Source organism: Falco punctatus (assembly GCF_963210335.1).
Source record: "Falco punctatus genome assembly, chromosome: Z".
In the NCBI taxonomy this organism is placed as follows: Eukaryota; Metazoa; Chordata; class Aves; order Falconiformes; family Falconidae; genus Falco; species Falco punctatus.
In genome coordinates, this window is record NC_137586.1 from 38,070,466 (window position 1) to 38,088,006 (window position 17,541).

At 38.8% G+C, this 17,541-nt stretch overlaps 1 protein-coding gene across 2 annotated transcripts in view; it reads right to left on the minus strand.

Annotated features, from left to right (window-relative positions):
- PCSK5 (proprotein convertase subtilisin/kexin type 5) overlaps window positions 1–17,541 on the minus strand; it is a 197,585-nt gene that overhangs the window by 5,308 nt on the left and 174,736 nt on the right. Inside the window, exons 15-21 of one of the 2 annotated variants that reach the window (XM_080372917.1) lie at window positions 16,172–16,274; window positions 15,399–15,592; window positions 13,863–13,947; window positions 11,039–11,136; window positions 10,339–10,468; window positions 9,179–9,294; window positions 5,269–7,444 (exon numbers count right to left, since the gene is read on the minus strand). In XM_080372917.1, the coding sequence (XP_080229043.1) occupies window positions 7,329–7,444; window positions 9,179–9,294; window positions 10,339–10,468; window positions 11,039–11,136; window positions 13,863–13,947; window positions 15,399–15,592; window positions 16,172–16,274 (842 nt within the window). In that variant the 3' untranslated portion in view covers window positions 5,269–7,328. Of the gene's footprint in view, window positions 1–5,268; window positions 7,445–9,178; window positions 9,295–10,338; window positions 10,469–11,038; window positions 11,137–13,862; window positions 13,948–15,398; window positions 15,593–16,171; window positions 16,275–17,541 lie in introns of those variants that run through there. The other variant, XM_080372918.1, reaches the window with a different exon arrangement.

A 17,541-nucleotide genomic window follows, 5' to 3' on the forward strand; every position in this document is an offset into this window, starting at 1 on the left:
CCTGGAAGTAAAAGCTGGCTGGGATCAAGGTTTCTCCCTTGTCTGTGTAAGCACAAAGGTCAGAGCCTGGCAAGGTCTTCTCCTGCTCACCTGGAGCCCAAAATGTGACAGCCCCATGAGAAAGTGGGAAGGGTAATGGAGCAAACCTAATCTGTATTGCTAACGCTTTGTTTTGTGCCCTTCTCACTTCTTGAAGGAGGTGGAAATACCATGGCACTGTCAAAAGTTTAGGCTGACAATGGAAAAATATCTGTTTAGTATCTCTATTTCTGGAGCTTCCCAACTGGAAATTTCCCTGTCTGATCTTGTCAACCTTCCTAATTTTTGGGAAGCTCAGTAGCTGGTAATTTCCTACAGGGCAGTGGAATGGAGACACCTGAATCTCACTGAAAATTATCTCATTGTGTTTATAGTACTGTTTTGGAAATCCAGGTAGTTTCCTGTGAATATGCAAAATACAGGTGGAAAGTGACGGTACATTGAGTAAAGCTGGTGTTATTTGCACCTGCAGTACATTACAGATAGGATCTTTCAATGCCGGAGGAAAACACGTCATACTCCAGAGGCAACCAAAGTAGCATGGCATCTTTCTCCTAAGTTGTGCAGTGAGGAGTATGTAATTTGTATACACAGAGCTTTCCCTGTCCACAGGATTTCTGCAGTCTGCCTTGGATAGACATGAATGGGAAGAGCTGTATGTCTCAGGGCAGTGTTGCAGTGTGTCATCTGTCTTAAAATGAGAGGTCACTGCACAGAGTGTTTGTACTGGAGGTCTCCAGCTTAAGCAGGATGTGAACACAGTTCTACTGATGTGCTGATAACTGGGCAGATTTCAGCAGGCAAAGTGTTGCCCCAACAAGATATAACAACATAGATTCATACTGCTAATCAAATGCAATTTCTGTTTAATTTGTGGAGGTGAATATATATCACAGCCTGAAAGAAATCTGCCAGAAAGATACAAGTTTATCTCCTTGGAAGTAAAAAGCAGACCAAATTAAGTCTTTAAATGAGAGGTATAAAGGAGTACCTTTTATTCCCATCTGTAACTCTTCAGACAACTCAATATGCTTACACTGGTGATCTCTCCGTGCTTAAAATCTCCCCTCGTTGCTCATCTTCAATATAAGCACTTTAGGAATAGCCAAGGTAATTGCTGTTGATGATTACCCTGGAAAGCACAGTCCAGGATGTTCCCTTTAATGATCACACGCTCCATGCTGAGGGTGCAGAAATGGATAAATGATACAGCCCTTCTAACTGAGAGCTGGAGAGAGGCTTTGTGACACTGGCTGTGGGAACTCTTTGAACCCTTTCAGACTTGGGATTGAAAACATTCAGGGAGGCAGCACTAACGGCAGATCCAGCAAGAGCAGCATTAACATAACTTCGGTTCAGTATGGCCCTTCGAGTAAAAAAGGGTCTGTTTTGTTTGGGAATTGATATTTGAGTTATTTCTGTCTTTTGATCCAGTGGTCTTGCAGAGGATGGCACGTTAGCACGGTGACAAGCACCATGGCTAACAGCAATGTTATCCTACAAGGACTGGCAACCAGGTGCTAGACTTTCCTTACAACCCCCATCTCAAAGAACATCTGCAGGCATCAGGAGGTCGGCAGTGGGCAGGACAAGGACAATTGTAATTGGAAAAGGTACGTGGTATTATCCAAATCGTAACTAAATCACACTAGTCATACTCTAGTGAACATTCAGTGCTATTATACCGAGTTTGAATGATACAGCCATTAATTCTCCTTGGGTAAATAAATATTCACTGCCTGTCAATGTTCCAGCTTCTCCACCCGAGGCTGGTTGGAAAAATAGGTACTTGATCAGCTCATTCCACAACTCCATAAAGCACAGATGTCTGCAGTGTTTTGTGACGGGACAGTACTTTTTACTTTGAAAAGTGATGCTGTTTTCCCAGAAGGTCTTCAACAAATCCACCCCCAAAACACTGAGAAACACTGATAAATAAATGGTTGTACAAGGGGCATTCTTCCAAGCTGTGCCTTGCCCATCTTTGGCAGCAAATGCATAAGCTGCTCATAAAAAAAAGAGATGTAACAAAAAACAGCCTTTGGTGTGGCACTGAGAGATTGCATTTGTTGCTTACTGGAATTATTTTTGTAAATGCTTAGAGACTTCTCATTGTAATATGCTTTCCCTTGACTACCTTTCCAATGCTAGAAGAGAAAATTGGCTCAGTTTTTATGCAATAAACTTTGCTTTCTAATGCAGAAAGTCCTTCCAGGATAATTTCAATCACAGTGTGGCAATTAACATACAATTCTGTGGTGGTGTCTGCTACCCTTGCACAGCAGGTGAACATTACTGCAGTCTCTCTGGCTTTATCCTGAGGACCTCAGAACCGTTTCCCTAGTGAGACCAAATGTTACTGTGCCCTGAGACTTCACAGAAATGTCTCAGGACTTCAACAGATCTGAATCCCCTTTGCTCATTAGTGTGGAACCAGTGGTGGAAAGGCAGATGTGGGTTGCACCTTCACTGGATGGATGCAATCCTAAGGCTCAGAGCCTTAGTTTGTTCCCAAGGACACTGTGTGGCTACCCACAGTTCTTTAGTCCTTGCTAATGAGCAGGATTGAGGCCCCAACACACACTCATGACAGGTGGCAGTAAATAATCAGATAATCAATTCCGTCAAAAATTGAAAACTCCCAAGCTAGTTTAAGTAAGGCATGTAAATAAAAATTATGCCAAACAGAATTAATTTCCCCCCTGCTAAACAAAGTGTTCATCAAAAATACATTTTTCATCATTTTTCTTTATATTGAAACTGCATATTCTGAACAAGCTCATGCAAGTTGGTGGCGGTGTCAGTTTCTTTTTGATGAAAACTTGACTAAAATTTTTCTTTGTATGCTGTAAAACTTTTTTAATGCTTGCTTAAAATATTGTGCACAAACATCTAATGGCAGAACTTTTCTTGATTCATTATGTACCAATGACATGACAATGGCATATCCAATATAAATATAAGGCATGGTAATGGATCACAGACAAGTTATTGTTCCGCGAGTTGCACTGCAAATTGAAAGCTTTGACTCATACAGGCAGTCACTTAAATGTCTTTACAGGAACCTTGAATTTATAACAAGCCTTCTTACAGTCATTCAGTTTATTAAATAATTTCATTGAAAAGTAGCAGATAGTTACCTAAAGTGGCCACTCATACAAATAATGCTCACTCTGGTTGTGATGTGGCTATTAAGAGGATTAACTTGGTTATCACCAAGTTGCAAGTTGTGTTTAGTGATGGGTGAAATTGCTGTAGTCAGCTCTAGTATCTCGGTATATAGGTTTACTCATCTTCAGGGCTCATGGTGTCATACCTCTTTTCATTACCTGACAATGTGGAACAAACAGCACCCCTGCTATTGCACAATATATTCAGTAGTAGGGGTTGCTCAGAATTTCACAGGATATTGGAAAGCTGCAGTTCCAGTAGAGATTGGGGTAGTCTGTAAGGTCTCATATGGAAATAATTATTAGAAAACAGCGTCCTGCACAGAGGGGGAGTTTGCAAAGCCTCCCTGGAAAGAGGTGGGATGTGCCGGTAGAGATCAGTGTGAGGGTAGGCAGGGTCTGAGCTGCAGTCTGAGCCGAAAGCCACAGAGCTACTGGTCAGAAGCATAAGGTTTCTACTGACATATCCCAGCAGGTGTCTGATTTGCTGATCCAATACTGGTGGCTGAGGTTGTTGCTTTTTGACTTGTGATATAAATAAGGCAGATGTCAATGAACAGATTTGGACTGATGCCATACACAGTCCTTTCAGACATCGAGAAAAATAGAATTTTATTCATGCTTAGCAGCTTCTGAGCCTCCTAAAATGTTCTATCTCTGTTCTTCATGCCAACAACACAGTGTCAAATACTGAACACTCCCCACTACTCACCACTGAATCAGAGAGATCAATCACCTAAGAAATCTCTGCATCTGGGAACAAACTAGCTTCCTTCAATTGCAACCCTGTTGCTGCAGCGATCCTCTCGTACAATGACTAACTATAGTGCTGCTTGCAAATTCTGCTTGCATCTGGCCACTGCCATTAAGGCATCAAAAATAAAAATGATCGAAGAGTCTGAGATGACAACAGAAAGTACTGTTTTCAGCCTAAAACTCAGTTCTATGCTTTCTTGTCTGTGAGAGTTCACAGCTCAACATTTACAGATATGCCCTCTACAGCAGATTTCTTTGGCCAGAGCTATATAAGCAAGTTTATTATTTCTCTTTTTATGTTTCGTACCCAAAGATGAAATCTTGACAATAAAAGACACCACGATTGATTGAATTTCTCATGCTAGTTGGAAGGTGAAGGTGGGGTGGGAGCTGAAAGAAGCAGCTCTTCATAAAGTACTGGTGTAAGGTTTAGGCCAACCTTTTTTCCAGGTGTGCTCTGACCAAACTACTGCTAAGAATGTGCCATCCCACATAGGCTTGCTCCCAGGACTGACAGGGAAACTGTGATAATGACAACCTAAACCAAGTTGGTGACAATGAAATGTTTAAGGCTGAATTTTTTTTTTCCAGGGAATTCTTTACATGGCCTCAGTGAACATGCTTAAAATGTCATCTGAATATATGACTTGGATAAGCTGCCACTTTGGTTTCCACTCAGGTTGTACGACTAAGTGGGAAATGACAGAGCATCAGCTAATGCTGATGGAGGGTCTCACCCTGCAGGAGTCACAGATGAGTCCACATGAAGCCCTTTCGAAGTACTGGCACGGACAGCTAGCCTGCCATTCTTGAGCGGCAGTCTGGTGCTGTGTTCTGAGGTGTACTCGCTGTGATCATTGGTATGTGAACAGACACCAATATCTCCATGTGCACATGGCCACGTATGATTGCAAAGACGAAACCTTCCTCCTAAACTGTCTGAGCCAATAGGTAGTTATGCATGTCACTTTTTAGTCCTAAGGATGCAAGCGATCAGGCTCATCACAAACTCTTACAGATCAGAGTAAGCCAGCATTGTTACCTACTAGCGTTCAGTCGTGGCTGTACTGCTGCTACACAAAAGATGTCCTCCACAGACACCAGATATTTCTGCAATCATAAATACCATCACTTCAAACAAAAAAATCCTGCAATAAAATTAAACACCCTTACCCTCCCAATTTGTTACAATGACTTGCGTGTGGTATCTAAGAGCTCCGGTATATACCATAAAGCTACCTGTGCCCTTCAACAAAGATATTTTACATACAGATTATCAACATGTTTTTCCAGACCAAAAGAACAGGAATTTAGGTTAATTTAATAGAAAAAATAAAATATGGAATAACATTGATTTTGGCCAATATCAATTACAACAGAACTACCCTATTTTACAAATAACAACTGAACATTTTACACATGTACAGTATTTTTTTCAGTAAAAATGAATTTGGATATAACAATGTGTCAGTTTTTTAAAGAAAACAAAGTTATTAATTTCTTCTCTATAATAGTGTTAGAGACATTTGTAAGTATCCAAACAAATTCTTTACAATCCATTACATAATTAAATCTCACTTATGAATATATATATTTATATATAATATATATAATATTAACTTAAACTTTGAAAGCATTATGTTCTAGTTAAACATGTTATACTGAGAAATGAGGCAGTAACAGACTAGTAGTTAAACTAGCACAAATTTAATTCTTTTAAATTTGAATGTTTATCAGGAAATTTGTGGTGGGCACAAAAGGAGCTTGACTGGCCCCCTGGTCATACTGACCCAGGTTGTAATGGTTTATCCGCTCTCTGCTAAAGGTGGCACATTACCTTTATAGGTTTGTACCCATTCGTTCGTAAAACTCCCACAATCATTTCTGATCAACTTCATTTTCTAACATTCACATGCTTGAACACCTGCATTCATTTTCTATTTATCCTGGAAAGATAACTGAGAAAGACACTTTGCACATTTTAAGTATTATCCCCTTAAGACAGTATCTTTAAAGTTCAATTTTCTGTTTTCTGCTTAATGACTCTCTTTTGAACAGTATGCTAAGTGCAGCTGATAAAGATATATTAAACAGAAATTTGCGCTGGCAGCCGTGAGCCTGGGTAAAGAGAGAATGGCAGAGGCCACTTCGCTCACCACCCAGTGTGGATTTACAGTGAGGTAACTCCATTGGCCTCAGCAGGACTACTCCTGCTGAAATTTCTGTTGTGAGCAGTTAAAATAAAATTCAGGCCCATCATGACATGTTTGTTACACCAAGAGAACCATTGATTTATTGCCCTAAGTGTGATTATTCCTAGACATATATTTGGCACAATTATAAATCCAGTCCTGTAAACACATTCTGTCGCATATATTCACACTGGCATTTACAGATGGGCACTATGAAATAGCTCCACATATCTGTATGATAATATCCCCTTTTTGTGAACATTACAAGACAACAATAATTTATGAATACTTCTTACATGTTAGCAATGTTTTCTGACTTCTGAGCGTATACATTACTCTCACTTATGCAAACCAAGAGAAGTAGTATCTTTTGAATTTGTTCACTATAGGAACAATTTTTTTTTTTAATTTTATTTGAAATAGCTTTGACAATTTAAAAAAATAAAATAAAAATCCTAGCATATCTGTTAATAAGCTAGCTGTCTAAAAATGAAATCTATATGACCAAAACCACATTTTGGGCAAACATATATACATACTGCATGTGATACAAAAAACAGCACACAGCAGAGGAAGTAAGAAAGAAATGTGTGCAGAAATGTTCACTGTTCTTTTTTTAAATATTGTTACAAAAGGGGCAGAACTTAGTCCTGCAGCTAACGATGTTTCTGATCCCCTCAGGAACTCAAGTTTCCCCTGTCAATACACACAGCACAAAAAAGACTAATGCAAACATTTTTGTATTGTTTAGTTTTAATCCATGTAAACTTGTGTTGTATTCTTGAAACACCCTTTAAACATCTTGAAGGGGAAAGAAGCAGGAAAAACAGGGAAGAAAAAGGACCTTCAAAAAACAGGAATAATCCTAAAGTTGACAGGAAATCAAATCATGAGTTAAACGTTAATTTTGGCATCAACTGCTTTGGTCACACAATACTGACTCTGTGATCCTGGATGCTCAGCTCTAGACACCCAGTTATGAAAGGTAGGCGTGTTGTAGTTTTTCCTTTTAAGTTCCAACAAACAGTTCACCATCTCCCCAGACAAAGAGGGGGGAGAGAAAGACAGGTGGCTTTCTTTTTTTTTTTTCCTTTTTTCCTTTTTTCCTTTTTCAATAATACGGATTAATCTATAAGTCTACAGGAGCAGGAGGACACTGGGAGGTGTCAGTTCACCCCTTGTGCGTACATGTTCTGCAACACAATTGCTGAAGCACTTTCCGCTGGCAGAGATTGTTCTTTTTCACCAGCATACAGAATCCTCCCTCGGCCCAGGACTCTTCCGTGGCTTCCGGAGGGCAGCAGCAAGAGAAGGAGGGGAGGTTGAAGGTTTGGAGAGCATGGCGTGTGCAATGGAGGAAGGTTTAATTGGTCAGACAGGCAGATTTGGTTGAAGAGACCATTCAGGAGCAGGTAGCAAGTAGGAAATTTGGTCCATCAAAAGGAATTTCAGTCAACAGCATTTTTATTTTTTTTTTTCAGGAAGAGATATTGTGTGGTCCGACAGGGAATGATTGGTATCCATTTGTGAAAAGGAAAAAATATTTGAGAGAGAATAATTAGAAAACAGTGATATTTACAGCAAAGGAATTTGTTCTCAGTTTTTATGAATCAAAAGAATAAAACAGTCAAACCACAGGAAAAGAATAAAACATTCTCAACAGAAATGCAAATCCTATAGAGGGAGTTAGATTAGTAACCAGTGCTTGACTGTCAGGTAGTGAAATGAGACCCTCTGTGTTTTGTAAATTAACAGAACTGCTCTGCCCCACTCCCCACCTCCCCCCAACTTCTGGACTTCCCTTGGCTACCCTAGACTGCTGAGAACACGTGCTGTGTGGTGGGATCCAGTACAGTGTGTTGCAATTGCCGCAAGGCCCACACACTGATGTGTTGCCCTTTCATGGCAGCAGCACTTGGAAGAATGGGGAGAGACAGTACAGAGGTGATGTGTCCCCAGTCCTGGACAAATACATCTGTATCTGGTTGTTGCATGATGCAACAACACGCAAGTTGCATGTGTGCAAATGAAGACAGATTTAGCCAGACAATATTAAAGACCAAACTGCATCTCAAATGTCTGCATTGCAGAATTCAACTGCAATACCATACTAAAACTGTGGTTACTCAGAATTCTTAGCTTTACACTTCCTCTTCATCTGCCCATCTGTATCTGACCTTCTCTGGACTTGCTCTGGATTACAATGATCCTTCCAATGGCCTGATATGAAAAGGTCTCATGACTGGTTTACCAGTACCTGTAATATAACTTTACAATGGAGAGGATACTTTTCAATGTTTGAAGGCTTAAATTGCAACAGGAGCTGTAAAAGTCCACAGAAACAAGACTCAACATGGCTTAACAGTGGCCTTTGTTCTGGTATGATTTTCCCCTTGGACTGCGCTTTTAGACTGTATCTACCTGTAATTCACATACCAACATTTTCAGGGAAGCGTGATGTTACCTAAGTGTCTCTGTAATTGTGACATTTGAAAGGAATGAATATTAGTGAATAATTAGGCCAATCACATGCTATCTCAGTTGCCACAGAGAACTCAGAGGAAGTTCAAATCACCACAGACTGGGTGCTCTATTTCAGAATTCTTCTGTTCTCATTACCATTTCATATAACTCAAGCAATACTATAGGCACTTAAACCCCTTTTTACTTACCAGCATTTTCACAGTTTAAAGTGCTGAAATAGATAAATGTGATTCTATTGATAGTACACTAGGATCTTCATACAAAAATCTTTTGAAAGCAATGGTTTTGAAAAACAGATAAGGAAGGAAAAGTAGGTTGTGGGCAGGGGGAAGCTATTTTTGGAAAATTCAGGTGAAGTGGATGTGACTAATCTTATTAATACACGCAAATGTAGTTTTCTTTTTTTCACAAACCTGAAGAAATTAAGATGTAGACCTCAAACCAAGACTGTGGCAAAAGAAAAGAAACAGACCAACCCAATGCATGTAAAAGAAGCTGGCAGTGGTAAAATGGATCTTTTCAGAGAATTGCACTCACCATCCTTGCAGACTGTTCCCACTACACAGACACCAGTGTCCAGGTTATAGCCACTTGGGCAGCTCGTACAGTTTCTGTCTCCTTGACCACTGCAATCCAAACAGCTGGCATCACATCTGAAAGACAATGGCAGGAGTCAGCCTGGTGGCCTCACCAAATACAAGAGTTCCTAGGAGACCTCTGCTGTAGTGCAAAGGGCTTCTTTGCTGTTTCTAGATGTATCAGCTGCTCTAATAATAATAATAATACTAATACAAAAATTAATTAGCTAGCCCTGCAACCTAGTCCTGCTTCTTTCATCTAACCACTTTCTATTCACACTTTTTTACTAAATAGCTCCATTATTTTAGTATTTTGGAACTATGCAGAAATAATTAACAAAAGTATTAAGCTGATTGTGCATACATGTGCCAGCAAAGCATGAGCTAAAGGCACAGGATGGAAAAGATGGACCTGCTGCCCAGTCCTTTCATCACTCTTCTGGTTCCATCATATTTTCATTGTGTATTGACTACCTTTTTGTGTGGAAAGCTGTTACACATGGTGATTCCCTCCCTGCCCTGAACTCAAAATGAGTCAATAGTGGATTCCAAAGGGCAACAAATGGTATTTGTTTAACTGAGAATGGAATAGAAAAAATTGTCCTTTCCTTGCACAGCACAGCACAGCTTTGTTCAAGATCTGTCCATCCATTTGGTACACTGAGCCAGGTGATCTGTTCTGGACAGCAGGCTGGTACTGTACTTGTGCCATGTTTGTGACTGCAGCTGAAGAACTGAAAAGGTCCTTATGAATATTAATTAACCCACAATAAAAAAAATAGTTTTATTATTTTCGTTTGTTACTAAGAAATGCAGATCCTCTGTCAGATTTTTAAGTTTTACATCTCTATGCAGATCAGTTCAGATTCTCGCTACAGGCTTTTTTGAAGTGAAGGACACACATATAGGTACAAGGAAAAATCACTTTTAGAAGACTTGCATGAATATAACTAGGATTAAAATACCCCCCCACTTTTCCTTCATTTGCTTAGCATGCAATACGTTTTTGCTGTTTTTTGAAGTCACCAGTCTTTCATGTTCTAAGCATGATCTTTTTCAACACAGTAATAGCTAATATACTGCCAAATATCAGACACACATATTAGCTGCTATTCATACCTTTTGCAGCTTTTGTATCCACTTTCAGCAGAGTGATCAAGGTAATAGCCACTACTGCAGGACTGCACACATCTTCCATCTTCCATGAAATAACCCTGTGTACAGTTTATACAGGCATCTACTCCAGCGCCTTAAACCAGAGAGAAAATATACTGTATTAATGGCTAGTTCCTCTTATTGCCTAACTGACACCATCTCTAACTGCAGCAAAATCTTATCATTTTAGAGACTATGTTTTACCTGCCTTACTTTCTTTCAAACAGTAATATCAAGCAATAAAGGTACATGTTTGGAGTAAACAACATTACATAATTTCAGTATATATTCTTCTGAAAGAAATGACTGTTGGTAGTTCAAAGCTTACACAAAATCTATCAGTCATTATTCCATCCCAGAAAGAAAATGGAGGGCATTACTGGAAATCAGAATGAGCTCTACTAAAAGAAAGTACCACCCCACCCCCCCTCAAAAAAAAAAAGAAAAAAAAAAAAAGAAAAAAAAGACTGTATGCCCCCTTTCAGTTAGAAAACTTAGATTTTCATGTCAGCTGAGAAAAGTCTGCTGTATTTAAAATATATTAAAGAACTATCAAAAGAGTTAAGTTTTTACATGTTATACTGTATCTGTGATATAGCAGACTAAAATCATCAGAAAAAACACAGAGGAAAGGAAACGGTGCAGTTAAATGTCAGTGCAGTACCTGCACATGTCGCACAGGAGCGGTGACATGGTTCACATTCTCTACCATTATGATACTTTCCTTCTTCACAGCGGATAGCACATTTAGTGCCATGCAAGCTATGTAAAAAGAAAAAAAGCATAGTGTCTGGGCAGGTAACAGCAACAGAGGACAACAAGCTCATGCACAAAGCAGTTCTGTCTCTTTTAATGAAAGAACAACCCATATATTAGGATTCACCAGCTTCCTTCATTGGTCATATTTTATAAATTTAGAGACAGCAATCACTTCAAGTGGGAATGAAATGCAGTTTTGTCCACAGTGAAATACAGAAACTGTTTACAAACTCATTGTAAATACTACCAAGGAGTAGGGACAGAAAAAAAATGAACAATGCCAAAGAGTACTAAAAATTCTGGAATGTGAAATGCAATTACCCATGAGGAGCTTGGCACAGTGTCAGCATCACTGTAGTAAAAAAAATGCTAATGGACTTGTTAACAAGATCTCGTGCTTCTCATTAAAGATCAGCAACATCTCCTGATACTATGCTACAGCACAGGTTAAGAATAGATTCACAGTGAAGGAAATCACCACCTCTTTCTGAAATAGAAGTTTTCCTTGAAACCTCCTAACTGAGCACCAGTTCTGAGTGGCTTGGGAGATTTGTCAAGATTACAGCCGGAGCGATTCTGCCTGCAGGCCCTTTTGAGCGAAAGCACAAAAGAGTAACAGAGGAAAAAGAAATGGCATAAAGCCTAACATTTCTATGCTTCCCTCTAAGTATCTGTTTATGCTTTCATATTATCAAGTGCCTACATAATTTTTTTTTTTGGTTTGGTTTAGTTGCTTGGTTTTTGTTTTGTTTTGTTTGGGTGTTTTTTATTGTGTGGTTTTTTTTCTGGGTTTGTATTTTTTTTAAAGCTAGAACTTCTCTGTCATGTTTAGCATCTTCTGTGGAATTTAGCTTTCATCCAGTAAAACACTTTCTCTACAAATGCTCTTCAGCTCTGGGGATTACCACACTGAGTGAGTGCTAATCCTGTTTTACAGACTGGATCCAGCGAAAGTTGTGTGTGCTCAGCACCACTGGAAATCTTCAAGAGCGTATGTTGTCCCAGTTTAGAAAAAAATTAAATTAACAATGCAACAAACCTAACAATCCCTACTTTCTTATTATTTTTCATCAGTCACATACCTCAAACTGCTTTACAAGGCAGGTAGCATTATCATGTTTTTACAGATGGAAAAAACTAATAATTTGCACAGGTTTATTTAACGGGCCAGTAACAGGATCAGAACAGGAATCCAGGTCTCCCAAGTCCCACCCAGGGCCCAGCCCATCAATAACTCTGCCAAGAAAATACAGCAAGTTTAGAATCATTAGGGAATATGAAATGCATGTCCTGCAGTGCTCCATTTGTCTGGCACACCCACACAGACTGTGGTTTTTTCAAACTAATACCAAAAATTAATCTCAGTATTGCCCAAGAAAAAATGAAGTTTGGGTTCTTTTTATTTTTTTATATTCAAATTTCTCCTTCTCTTCTCACACTGAATGGACTTATCTATTTCTTCAGTAGTGCTACAAGCTGCTGTTTGTGTTAATGGACAGGGCAATTCAGTTCCTGAGAAATAAAGAAAAACTCAGCATAACTTCTCTATAGCAACTGTGACCTATAAGGTCCCAAATCCATGTAATCTTTGGTCTCTTGACATATTCGCCTTCTAAATGTACTTCTAAAATGCCAATTTACTAAATCCATTTTGCAGATACACAGAAGGTCATGTTAAGTCTGTTAAAATTCTCCAAAAATCTCAACATGGACTGCAATTTAATAATTTTTTTAAAAGGGAAGCAGATACTTGTATTTCACAGAGAGTGTGAATAGACCAATGCTCTTATCCAATCCCATGCTTTCCTTCCAATGAGATCACACTTCCTTTTCAAAAGGTTGCGTTTAAAAAAATAGCAATATTCGCAGCAAAAATTGTGCAAACACTTGGGAAATCTAGTTGCAACATAAATACGCAGAAAGAATTCCTTTGTAAAATGTAAAGGATTCCAGCTATTGATGTCCTAGAAGCAAACAACATTCAGCTGTTACTAAGAGATGAAAATCCACTTTGATAGAAGGCAAAACCTGAGTGTTAAAACATTCACAGAACACTTGTACTCTGCAAGAAGAAACCCTACAGACACTGAATACTGAGTTGATATTTTTTGTGGCATAAAGCCAGCATACATTCTGTCATGAATTTTATAAGATTTTTGACCTCTGCTGCTTGGATCAAAAGGTCATTCATTCATAAAGGATCTTGAAATGTGTACTGCTGCTTTGTACATCTTAGCTATCAGTTTAAGAATGATTAAGTCCCACTATGAAGAAAAAATATCCACTGTTGTTTAAAATATGTGCACACTATATTGTAATAGAATTGAGCTTTAGGTGCTTGAGATATGTGAATGAACAGATATGTGAAGAAATACAATAAAGATAAGAAAATTTTTTCTAACTATCACAGGAATGAATCAGAAAGATTAATATGATTCATCAACTCTACCTCTAAAATAATCCTTGACTGCCACAATATAGGTCAAAAAATGTCAAGAAGCCAGCTTTCCGTATGACTGTGGCTTTTATTTTACCTGAAATGAAAGGCCACCTGAAAATCCAGTTAGCCAAACTGGCATATAGCAGCACAAGAAAATACTATACTACAAACTAAGCAGGAAATGGAACATGTGAAATGTTAAATAGCTGTCTGATGTTCTTCGTTGTGTATCCACAGCCATGTAAGCCTCTTCAGGTATGGTATTTAGCAACATCCATAATTTCCTTACCTTAGGCCATGTTTGCATTCTGTGCAGATTTGGAATTCAACACATGTCTTACAGTTTTCACTACATTTTCGGCAAATAATCTTATCTACAAAGGAAAAGAAGAAAACAGCCCAGAAAATCTTGGTCAGTTAACTTTAACAAAACTGTATGGATACATTATTGCAGGACTTTGCTTTCTAGCTTGACATCAGGAAAGGAAGCAGCAAGCTAGACTGAAACAGCTAAATTCCGCTGATTATTAGCTTTTTCCATCAAACATCAAGTAGTTTGATCTGTTTCTAAACATCTGAAGTTATAGTTGTATCCTGAGAAAAGTATTCTTTGAGGTTATTAAAAATCTTCATAAAAATTTTAAATCTATATTAACTGTTCATAATATGGATTTAAATAATCTTTTCATATAGCAGTGATATGCAGTAATGGTTGCCATGTGTTCCAGAGACTGTCCTGCAATTTACCTCTAACACTTTCTAGGCAAGCAGCCTGTCCCGTCTTCCTGATGTAGTGCTTAAAGACACACCCACATGGACAGGTCTAATCTTAACAAAGTCAAGACATAAATTACTTAACACCTGTCTTTTCATCTCAAGAGCTCCCTACTTTAAGAGATGTCTCTCTCTCTCTCTCCTCAGACCTGCTGTCTTTTGAGATGCATTGTCATGTACCTTTCTGGAAAGAAAAACCCGATGCTCCCATTTAATCCTAAATTTTAATCTATCCATACTAACTGGGTAGAAAGAAATTCCCTTTACTGTAGTTCTCACAAAGCGAAAAATAGAATTCAAGTAGCACCTGTTTTTACTAATTCTCAAAAATGAACACAGAGCTTCATGATGCAGAAAGCAAAAGGTCATGTACCTCAATGAACAACGCTCCTGAGCACATATTTATTTTCTAAGTCTAAGATGACTGAAGTCACTGCAGTTTGAATACTTATCCCAGCCAAAGCTGGAAATTAAACATGGGCAGTCTACTTGGGAATCACAGAAGGAAACTGAAGGCAGATGTCTCACATGGCAGAGAATTTCTGCTCTTGGGTCATCACATCTCTGCAGGTACTTAGGCCTGTCAGAAACATTTATTGCAACCATGTTTTACACCTGAGCCTATTTTTCTTAGAGCTCCAGTTCAGTGGCCATGGTTGATTCCTCAGTTCTCTCTTCTATCTGGTGCCATATCATTTGAATTTGGGGAAATGGGGAATGCCTTGTTTTCAGAATATGGGTGCTCTCTGTCCCTTGCTGGAGTAGGGGTAACCTGCTCTGTCCTGCAGCTGATTTGCTCTTGAACTGCCCTCATTCTACTACTCTTACTCCCAGCCACAGACAGAAAAGACACCCTGCCACCAAACATGGTTTTTAAAATAAAGGAAGATTTTTGAGGAGATTCTAGATCACACTTGGCAACAATTTAATAAGAGGAATAGGATAAGAGATAGGTGCATCAGCATTCACTTTTCCTGCTTGCAAGCATTTCAGCAACCTCCCCAGATCAAACTCTGTAGCCCACAATAAAGAAACAACAAGAAATACTAACTCTTATCCAGGTAAAACCCATCAGGGCAGTTGGTAATACAGCTATTGGTTACTTCATTCAGGTAGTAGCCAGATTTACAGGTCATGCACTGGTCACTATGGCCTCCAACACAGGTTTCACAATTGGGTGAGCATTTTTTACAGCGTTTCTTGTCTGCATTGTAGTGACCAGGTGGGCAGGTCGAAACACAGATCCTGCAGACAGCAGGGAAGAGAAGGCAGAGTCGTTAATGAAATAACCTGCCACCACATTCCTGGATCATGACTGCAAAGCAGAAGTATTTTTCAGCGTTGCTGCTTTTCTAATGATCATGTGTTTACTAAGATGTAACCCTCCAAAGCATTGCATCAAGCTGCCTCTTTTCTTCCATTTATTTCCCTACAGCAAATGCTACATCACTGGCAAATGCCTTGTCAGGCAGTCATACAGTATCATTTTTGACCATCTACATTTCTTCCTATCATGTTCAAACTCAATCACAGAAGCTGTAGTAGCTATCACAGTTACATACATATATCTATTTATATCTGTCTATATCTATATATCTACTTTAGAAAAAAATAATAAAGAGATGGGGAAATAATCAGAGAAGGGTATTTGAAGGCTGTACTTTAAATTGATTAGCTAGGTGGTATTTTTTTTTAACTCCCAAGAAAATCTGTCAAATTCAGTGGAAAATGAATTATCCATGACTGCAGCAAAGAGAAGAGGAAAGGAAGTTAAGATATACACTAAGAAATCTATGAAGTAAAGATTTTTTCTCTTGGTCTTACCGTGTGTTGTTCTTAGATTTGTAGTAGTAGTGCAGACAGTCAGTACAATGATCTGGTCCTGGCCCATCACACCCTACTTTACTGCATTCTGCATTGCAGGGACCTGTAATAAAATGAGAATATGGGGGGTGGGAAGGGATAAAACTTCTTGTTTAGTACTTAGCACCCCTTAAAACACAGTAATTAAATGCAGAAGGCAATTATTCTGTTTCCTTGTTTGATTTGAATTCCAAATAGTAATTTGGCTCCATCAAAAATATTTTTTAGTACCTGAAGACCTTGCAAATACTGGTCTCAGTATTTTTTCACTGTGGTTTATGATTTTCAGCAAATGTGGCATCCTCTATGGAATCTATTGAAGAGAAACTATTTCTGGATGCAAACAGATGGTTTCCTGATGAGTAACAGATCATTATGAATCTTATTCAGAAATATGTATAAGCTTCTGTAATTCATAAAAAGGAATTATTGGCAAAATCGCTTACAACAAGCAGGTCACTATAAACGATGAACAACATGATCACTGGCTACTCTGGTTACCAGCTGGGTAACAACTGGTCCAAGTGGCTACCACAACCCAACTGAACGAGCCAGCAGGGCCCAGATGCATTTTGTTCTGCGCTGCTACATGCTGCAAAGGCCTCGGCTCCCCTCCAACATGAGATATTATATGATTCTATGTTTACAGTTTTCAAATAGTTACAGTTTTCAAAATAGTCCTTCCCACTATGGGAGGAGGGAACCATCCATTTCTGCCTTTATGTAGGTGAACAGAGCCAGGCAGTGAAGTTATAACATTTACGATTGCTGCTTTCTCATGAATGAAATGTGTGGATTTTGCTAGTCACGTTGAAATTTCTCCTAACAAAAGTGAGTTTGTTTCATAGAAAACTCAAGGAGTTAGTGACATTTCCAGTAGAGATGTTAGTGTTTCATCACCTACCAAAACAAGATGTTCAGCAGCTCTCAATCTGTAATAGGGACTGGGGGTCTGACATGCTGTGGCAGGAGACTGCCATAACAGAAATTTCTGCATTGAGCTTTGTCCTGCTGTTTGCTTGCCAGAGCTACGCTTGAAATTCATCAGCTCTAATCATCTACACAATGCTCCTTATGCAGGGTTACATGTAGGAAACTGCCAACCTGACTTGTTTTGTAGTGCCAAAAATCTGTATCTGTTAAGGTCTAATGTTAAGTTTGGAAAACTTCTATAGGGATCAGTGAGAAACAACACAGATGTAGAAGATAATGTTCTTCATATACAAATATGTGTGCTCATGTGTGTATACATATTTTTATATACTTATGTGAAAAGCAGTGCATTCTTCATAGTATATTAAGTGTAGCTTTAAAATATATAACACTATGCT